The sequence below is a fragment of the Semicossyphus pulcher genome, unplaced genomic scaffold (genome assembly GCF_022749685.1).
Source record: "Semicossyphus pulcher isolate SPU_LCO1_2020_fin unplaced genomic scaffold, fSemPul1.0.p SCAF_17, whole genome shotgun sequence".
Lineage (NCBI taxonomy): Eukaryota > Metazoa > Chordata > Actinopteri > Labriformes > Labridae > Semicossyphus > Semicossyphus pulcher.
This window is the reverse complement of record NW_027211681.1, coordinates 2457130-2466660: the sequence shown is the minus strand read 5'-3', so window position 1 is coordinate 2466660 and position 9531 is coordinate 2457130. Positions and strand designations below refer to the sequence as shown.

Below are 9531 nucleotides of genomic sequence, written 5' to 3'. Positions count from 1 at the left end.
GTCTCTGTTTCTCTCCCTCCCCTCTGCCTCTCGTGTCTTCTCACTCTTGACCTGCAGGACTCCCACGGTGCTCTTCTGGCATGTTTGAATTTTTAAAGAACCCATGAGGTCTGAGGAGTCAGATACCCATATATGCTTTCCTGCCTCCCTCACACATGCTGCTCTTGTGTGTTTTCATGTGTCTATTTTTATGTCATCTTACCTGGTCAGTAATGCTGTTTTGCCATGCACTTCAATGACCTTTCAGATACTGTGCAGCGCTAGGTGCTGTGTGATATAAAAAGGCAAAAGCACTCTGATCTTTAACCTGACACCTCCTTGCAGAGTGCACAGCCGCTACTTTTAAGCCGCCGAGTTAGGGAGTTGTGTCGAGTCGCTCTCTCTTGATTTTCTTGTTTTTCTTTGGCTTTCATAGTGGAGACAAGGAATGCCCTCCCACATGGTGCAGAGAACAGCTGTTATGGAGAAATGAAGGCCATAGAGAGACAGAGAGAGGAGGAGGAAGTAAGAGACAAGAGAAAGAAAGAAGACGAGAGCATGCAGAGAGGTGAAAAGAGAGAGAGACAAAGTGACGGAGGAGACCACCCCTTCCTATAGATCAGCAGAGGTGAGAGACTATTCAGCAGGAGGCAGTGACTTACAGGTGTACACACACACACACACACACACACACACACACACACACACAGCGTGGTAACAGAAGCCTGCATCAATAATGTAGCTGAGAGAAACAGGATGCACATTGGGCCTTACATAAGAGTTTACAGAGAGCTGGCTCGCTCAGAACAGCCTCTTTCATTCTCAGCTTCGCCCTCCGGCTGGATGCGCACAAAGATTTCTTAAGCTAATTAACCAGCACATTTGCCATCCAAACAACTTTGCAAGATAAGTGTACTGCAACAAAGGCATGAGAGCGGCGCTAAAGCCATTTTTAACTTCACTCTACTGACTTTTGGTGATTTGTTTTACTCTGTGGGGTGAATTCTTTCAGCAGTGTTTCTCCATGAGTCCCTAATTTGCTGGATGTTACATTACTGAAGTTCTTTAACAGGCAGTTTGTAGCAGGAATGGTTTGTTTGTCGACAAAGTGAAAATCTTTCAACATTAATGACTTTGGTTCATGACTAAGTCTCTACAGCTTTTGATAAACTGATACGGTTAAACCTGCCAGGAGCCTCAGCACATTGTAGGTCTGGGTCACCGGGGTCACAGAGAATAATGGGAGTCTGGCAGGGGATGATATTTACCTTTGATAGCCCAGATCTGATGTAACGGACAAAATCAAAGTGTGAAACACACTTAGGCTTAAAGCTGCCCTAATCAATATTTTAGCTATGCTAGCAGTCTGACTCTATGATGGCAATTATGTTTTTCAGTTGGCCTCGTTGTTTTTGTCTACAGTGAAATATATTACCAACAATCAGATGGATTCCCATAAAATTTGTTACAAACATTAATGGTCCCCTGAGGATGAATGAACAGACTTTGTTGATCCAATAACTTCTTCTAGCACTACCATGAGCGTGACAATAGTTTTTTTGGGAGGGTCAGTTGAGAGTAGGGGATGACATGCACAAAATGATCAGCAAACGATCAATGCTTCGAGGACTGTAGCCTCTATGCCATCTATGGGGCACCTGCTCTACTGAGCTAAGCCAGCAGCCCAACATTTGTTTAAAAGATTAAAAGGTCAATTGTAAATTGAAATAACTTTGACTCAACTCCCTCATCTTTTTCATGTTTCTCCAAATTAACATCAAAACGTGTTTTTTGTGATAATATACCTCTAAAGCTAATTCCATCCCCATCAGCTTCCCCTGTATTTGCTATTATTGTATATAGTAGCCAATGTTAGCATGCTAAGATGCTACACTAACACATGAACATTGTTAACAATATACCTGCTAAACAGCAGCATAGTAACATTGTCTTGGATGTAGGTTAGCAATCCAACGTTGGCATAAAAGGACTCTTTCTATACAGCCTCACAGAACTGCTAGCGTAGTCTCTTGACTATCAATTAGCATCTTTAGGTTTATTGTTTTGGTTTATCTACAAGCAGCTTCACTGTTTTTCTGTCATTAGCTGTAATTCCAGTAGTAGCCAGACACAGTTAGTGACTACTGGTGTAAATGGTAAACATAAGACCGGTTAAAGAGACAAAAAAGAAGCTAAAAGAGGAGGAATATTGGACATCGACTCTGAATCACTGCTAACGTTGTTGTCTGCTAAAAGAAAAAGACACTGTTTGCTAGCAAGTTTCCCTTATGTTTAAAACTTGTTGCTCTGCTCCCAAGTTAAGCTAAAAAAAATCAGCAATTTCACGTTTAATTAAGTTGTTTCATTGCTAAACACAACAGATACAAGACTCATGGAAAGTAATAAGGAAGAAGTGAGGAAATATTCCCTCTGGTTCCACAAAGTTTATTGTGTTGCAGCCCAGCAGGGAGCTGTGAGACTTGATTAGCTGCAAAAATTGCTCTCCTGGTCTCCTTCGTCATTTTCTTCTCTGTTCTTCTCCCTTTTCTTCTCCTCCCTGTTTTCTGTTTACTGTCAGTTTTTATAATTCAGCCTCCACAGCTTTTTATGTTTCTGTTATTTATGTGTGTTATGGGGCTTTGACTATCTGCTAACCGGAGAACTGTTAACGTGTGTGTGTTTCTTTATGTAAATAATGATGTGAGGTGTGAGACGGTGTGCGTTGTGCTCATGTCCTCCTCAAAACAGTCTCTGTCAAACTGTTAATGTTCACAGATATATATGTGAATCACAGTTTTCATTTGTAAGTGTGTGTGTGTGTGTGTGTGTGTGTGTGTGTGTAAAGCTCATCATGCTTGTGCTATCCTTTTTCTGCCACATTGCCATGGCGACAGTGCCCTCCCGGGGTAATGGGGGACGAGTGCGCCAGAGCTATTTATTCTCTTTCTCCCTCCCTCCATCCATCCATCGCCCTCTCTTTTCCTCCGTCTCCCTCTCTCTCTCTCTCTCTCTCTCTCTCTCTCTCCTTCTCTGCCCTCTTCTTCCTGCAACCTCTCCGTCTCTCTCCGCTCCTCTCCGTCTCCCTCCTTCCTCTGCTCTTTCTTCCCCTCTGTGATTGGCTTAACACTCTCCTCCTCAAAATGAGATGCTGCCTAATGAGACAGAGGGTGAGGGAGGGAGGGAGGGAGGGAGACAAAGAGCAAGTGTCTTAAAAAAGGAAGTAGAAATATGTGGGGGAGGCGATCTATGCAGACTTGTGATCCTTGTTGCATGTAAAGAGAGAGTACCTCTGTGATGTCATTTTGGAGGGAAAGAACACAGGATAGCTAAATCCTGTATTCCTACATTTAGCTCTCTGTCTTAGATATGTGCATGTGCATTCACTGAAGTGTACCTGCTTGCAGTCTCTTCAGGTGTTAGTATGTATGTGTAATGGAAGCTGTGGGCTCACGCGGGGTCATGACCTTTGAAATGGTCTGAAGATTTGAAGATCTTTGAAAGTTTTTATATACTGGCGTTCAAAGCAGAGGTCGCTAACCTTTCAACTTCAATTCGTCGTCACTGAATATGAAGCCACAACTTGCAGTTGTTCACCATAGCTTAGCATCTTAGCGTCTTAGCATAAAGACTGGAAACAGGCGGAAACAGAGATCCTGGCTCTGTCTGAAGGCAACATATTCAACCAATCAGCCGCTTTAAAACTCACAAATTACCCACTTCTACTATGTACCTTATGTCTTCTTTGTTTAAAGTTTTATTCTTTTACTTTTTCTTGAAACAACCACTTTAAAATCTTGGATAGTACACTCTCTTGTGAAAGGGAGAGAGGTGCCCGTTCCTGCACTATGTAACCTGGGTTAAGAGAGTATGATCTCTCGAGAGAAGTTACAACACAGTTTCTGGCAGAACGCCCTGAAGGCAGACACCCGCTTATTGGTTTTGGCTCAGTATTCTCAGTATGGACATCGCAGCAGAGGGGAAGAGACTGAAGAGGACAGTGACAGAGAGGAGTGAAAGAAGCAGGACATGAGTAAATGTCAGACTGGATTTTACTCAGAAGTGCATCCTGAAACTGTAGGGATGCAAAATCACAAAAAAAATTGTACTTTCTCAATGTTGCTATAATCAGGAAAAAAACTGAAGTGTGAAACTGCAAAGATGTACTTTATGTGCAGAGCTATTTATTGGCCGGTGCTGTAACTTCCTTGTACATCAAAGTTCAGCTAAGTAAAAACGGCAGTTTGTCATCAGTCATCAAGGTAGGGTATTCCCCAAAATGTTGAATACCTTCAGTTATCTCATGACCCCTCTATTTATCTTTAAGACCAGCTCCAATCATGTTTTAAGACGTATAAAATGCTCTGCTTGAAATAATAAATTGTGTCTGATATGTATAGCGTCGGGCTGCACGGTGGTGCGGTGGTTGGTGCTTTTGCCTCACCGCTAGAAGGTCACTGGTTCAAACCCCGGTTTGGGCCTTTCTGTGCAGAGTTTGCATGTTCTCCTTGTGCATGTCCGGGGTCTCCGGCTTCCTCCCACAGTCCAAAGACATGCTCGTAGGGTTAATTGGTGACTCTAAATTGCCCATAGGTGTGGGTGCGAGTGTGAAAGGTTGTCTGTGATTGACTGGCGACCAGTCCAGGGTGTACCCCGCCCTTCGCCCAATGACTGCTGGGATAGGCTCCAGCCCCCCCGCGACCCTGAATAGGATAAGTGGTATAGATAATGGATGGATGGATGTATAGCGTCACCCTGTCCATTAACAGGATTGGCGCCTTAGGTTTGTGACGTCTCAAACCTGCCGATCTGAAAACGTGTTGTTCAACCTGTCCTTGCTACACTGCAGTTTAAAAGCAGAAAGGCCCATACATGGCGATGAGTGCTCATGTTGTCCCTGATATGTCTTGGAGCACATGAAGAACACCACATGGAGATGTTTACAAGGTTAAACACTTGGGTTGGGAAGCTTAGGTCAAACAGATAAAACTGTCAATATTCTTTGTATTCCTTGATGTCAACAAATCCCATGGGAAGACTTAAATCAACAATACCATTATTTCTGACTTTACTTCTCCATCTGTGGTCCTCAGCTCCAAGCCAAATTCCTCCAACTGAAGATTTGAACTTTAAAAAAGATGTGCTTTTATTTTAATAAGGCTCTGTCGTTTCCTCAAACAGTTGGGCTCTGTAGCCTTTAGTAAACATTGCTCAAATAGGTGTTAAAAGTGCATTCAGTGGGGACTATTTTTTAGCTGTGGATTGATACATGTCTTGTGTTACACTACGTTAAAGTAAGTATTTAGGGCCACAATGTTGTATGTAGGATAGAGTCAAAGTGAACTAAAGCGCCCTGGTTCATTTGAATTAAGAAACATATCAGTTGATGCAACAGTGTGTCTCCAAATATTGGAACTCAAGACATGTTAGCAAGATCAGGTCCTTGTTGATTTCTGCCCTTTCAAATAAGATACATTTAGAATATATGGCAGGCTTCCACAGAGTAATCAGGTGTCTGTATGTAACCCGGGCCTAACAATTCACACACACACACACACACACACACACACACACACACACACACACACACACACACACACACACACACACACACACACACACACACACCCACACACTTGTGCATCAAACAGGGAGAGACAAATGACACAGTGATGGATCACGGATCACGATGCACGATGGAGACAGTGGGAGGGAAAGGTAAAAAGGTAAGAAAGAGTAATAAGGAAAGGGAGAGACAGTGAAGGGAGGTGGAGAGGAGGAGGAGGAGGAGGAGGAGGGAGGAGGAGATGGGGGGGAGGGCAGGAGAGATAAATGGCCGAGTAGACGGGGAAGATGAGTGAAGCGAGAGAGCAACACTGTGTGGCACACTGCAGACAGAAAGACTAACAGAGCGAGAGAGTGAACGGGCGAGAAAGGGAGACGACAGAGAGGGAGAGAGAGAGAGCGGAGGCACGTCAATCGCCCCCTCCTCTCTCCTCCTCCCTTTGCCTCCCTCTTCTCCCTCCCTCCCCCTGCCCTCCCTGCCATGTAGCAGACCTTCGCTGGATGGTAACAAGCCACTCAGACGGCTGCAGCGCGCACACACACACATGTGCAGCCAGATTTCCTGATGATCATTTAAACCTTCATGCGTGTACCTTTATGTGTGTGTGTGTGTGTGTGTGTGTCATTGTAGCAGCAGCGGTGAAAAACAGCCTCTACATATTTAACGGGGGGAAAAAGGAGCCACATCACATGGTTGTTATTCTCTCAAATCTGCCTCTCAGGTCACTTTGACAGTCCACTCTCTCTCTCCCTGCCTCGCTCCAGCACACACACTCACACAAACACACACACACGTACACACACTTTCTCTCTCTCTCTTTCTCTCTGGAGCACTCAGCCTCTCGTTCCCTCCCTTTCTCTTCCTCTCTTCCTCTCTCTCTCTCCTCCCACCTGAGCTGTAATTTGCAGGGCTGATGAGGGTGAGGGCAGAGCAGAGGCAGGAACAGAATTCTTCTCACTCTATGACACACACACACACACACACACACACACACACACACACACGTACACACACATACATGGTGTGATTCACAGTGTACAGCTACAACCGAGAGAATCTGATCCTTTGTGTGTGTGTGTGTGTGTGCTCTTTTTTTAACCTCTTCTTCCCCTCTTTTTTCTCTTTTCCTCCCTCGTCGTCACTCTCTCCTCCCTCCCTCCCTCCCTCCCTCCCTCTCTCCCTCCCTCCCTCTCTTTGCTCCCTAGTGGTGTGTGTGTTTCTGTATGTGTGTGTGTGTGTGTGAACTGTGGGGATAACAGACGCTCATGTGAGCAGCCTCAGTGGCGGCAGCAGTGACTGGTGAGAAAGAGGAGAGAGGAGCAGAGAGAGAGAGGAAGAGAGCGCGGGGATAACAGGAGCACCACCATCATTCTGATCGGATTCACACCAGACATGTGAGAAGATGTCCGTGGGCGGCTGCGCGTGTCCCGGTAAGTAGCTGCCGTGGTGATGGTTGCCGTTAACGACAGCCCCGCTCCTGCTGCCTGCTGCTGCTGTTGCTGCTGTTTCCAGCCGCTGACTTTTCCTGCTCGTTGTTTTTGTTGTTGTATTTTGGTTGGGTGAGTACAGCCGCTGCCGTGGCGTGACTCGGGCAGAGAGAGGCAGGGAGAGAGGTGCCACAGGGCCCTGGGGCACTGTTTGCAAAGGCTCATGGGAGGTCGCCCTCTGTGATGGCAGAGAGGATGAAGAGCAGAGAACATGCTGGAACAGATAAACATGTAGTCTGTTTAAATGTAGCTTTTTAACATGTGGAGATGAAGCGAAAAAGGTGTTTGTTGTCGGTGCAGACATCATGAAGTTGTTGTCACTTCTTCCTCTCGTCCTCCATCACTTTTTTTTCTTCTTGTTGCTTCTTCAGATTTCCACTTCTCTTAGGCGGGCACAGATGTTACTTGCATATCCACAGTGGAAGTCCTGCGATACCTCTCATGAAGAAGTAACAGAAATGAAAAGGAGGATCAAAGTGTGACATTTAAAGGGCAAAGGTCACGGCTCGGATCAAAGGCCTGCACAACTCTTTTCCGCGCCAGAGTTATTAATGAATGTTTGATGCTTCACAGCTCGCAGAGGAGCAGACCATTTAGGATGCAGAAAGCGAGATGAGAGCTACACAGTCAGGTACTTCTCAGTGCCAGTGATACGCACAGGAAAGTGCAGCATCACCACTTCTGTTTGGAAACACATCAGTTTCAGCATCCCTAAAGATATTACTCGTTGTATAATGGCCTTGTTGGGGAGTTTCCATCCTCTCCTTTTCCTCAGGAGTCCTCTCTTCTGGAGTTCATGTAAGGAGGTCAGTGAGTGCAGACCTGAGAGGCGAAGGGTGCTGACCTCGTCCTGCATGTTGCAATCGCAGGCGTCGACATTTGTTTGTTTCTGCTGCTTTCTCTCACATCTACTTTCCCTTCTGCCTTGACCTCTTGGTTTTATTGGGGTTTATAAGACCGACTTTAAAGCAAAATCGATGACATGATAAAGAAACAACTTTGCACTGAGAGTTTGTTTGTAACTTTTTAATGAAAGTGGTTAAAGTTGAGTCACAGCCTGGGACTTTGGGGAGCTGAGCCACTGAGAGTAACCTGCAGGGGGTAATATCCGTCATATTAGAGCATCATATTAAGAGGCATACGACTTTTTCACGGCCCGTTACGGCTGCAGAACTCCCTGTAGACCCCAAACTGTTGCGCCTGAAAGCAAACAGATAATTCTTCTCATTTTATTAACTTTAATCAGACAGAGGAAAGAAAAGTGGAAATCAAGTTCTAGAAATAAAAGGTGCACCCCTGAGCCTCCAACAATATATTAGGTGTTACAGCGATTTATGTTGCCGTCCTGATGGGACGTGTAGGACATGAAACACAATCCCATAGCTGAATAATCGTGATAAATGTACTCAGAGTCTTCTGTTATTTAATACACAGCAGCAGGAGAGGAGGAAGTGAGCGGTGCTGTCTCACCCTGACGTGGCCTCCTCTCTCCTGCCTACAGGCCGCAGCGGCCGCTGTGGTCAACCCTCACACAGCCGGAGATGTGGATGGAGAAATTTAGCCGACCGAGCATCCAGGATCAGATTTCCCTGGTGCCAGTCTGGACTTTAATCATTAGAAAGGATGGAAACACTAACTGGTCCCATGTTCTGTGGTTTGGAAACTCTTTAGCTGACAGATTTTTTAAAAGGCGGAAAGTTTCGGAAACAATGCCAACTCATCCTGGCCTGCACGGTTTTACAATAAAGATGGATGAATGGATGAAGAAATGACACACGACTGAAGCAGAAGGATTTAGAGATGTGGTAGAAAAAGCGAGAAATATTGGCATTGTGAGCAAACCAGACGGATTTGGTATCAGCAAGGACAAACCCTCCAGACACAACAGATGACAGTTTGTCTTGAACACACATTGGCGCAGTGAACGCGCTGTACCACTGTTAAATTTGACTGCATGCACACAAGAGTTATCCTGTGTGTGTGTTTGTGTGTGTGTGCGCGCGTGTGTTTTCAATCTGTGCGCAGCGCCCCGTGCTATGAAGGCAAACGCTGCCACCTCAGCCGTTAAACGAGGCTGCACAGCAGAGGCGGGAGCGTTTGTTTAGAACCGGGCCTGAGCTATCTTGCGGTCAGATTGCATACTTAATCAACGTGGTCATGGAAATTTCCAAAAAGACGTATGACCGCACTCGTGTTCGCTCCACTTGTGCTCTCGTATTGTTCTCTCTGGTGTTCCCCTTTCTTTCCCCCTGCTTTCTCTGCTTTATGGATGTTTTCTTTTGCTGTTTTTCTCCACATTTCTTTTCAACTCAACAAAAGGACACTAGATTTACCATCTCTTCTGACACTCTATTCTGAGGCTTCAATGTAGATTTTGGAAACTGTAACTTTAAACACAAACTTTACCAACAAAGAATAAGAACATTTTTTCACTAATATTGTGTCATGTCAAACCTGGAGGCCTGAAAAACTGTGTGTGATATCGAACCTACACTTATCTGT

General features: G+C 45.2%; 1 protein-coding gene across 2 annotated transcripts in view; it reads left to right on the top strand.

The window, feature by feature from the left end:
• Positions 1 to 360: 360 nt before the first annotated feature.
• Positions 361 to 9531, top strand: part of ldb1b (LIM-domain binding 1b) — a 30375-nt gene continuing 21204 nt past the window's right edge. The window contains exons 1-2 of one of the 2 annotated variants that reach the window (XM_069665575.1): positions 361 to 607; positions 6802 to 6972. In XM_069665575.1, the coding sequence (XP_069521676.1) occupies positions 6945 to 6972 (28 nt within the window). In that variant the 5' untranslated portion in view covers positions 361 to 607; positions 6802 to 6944. The remainder of the gene's footprint in view (positions 608 to 6801; positions 6973 to 9531) is intronic. The other variant, XM_069665577.1, reaches the window with a different exon arrangement.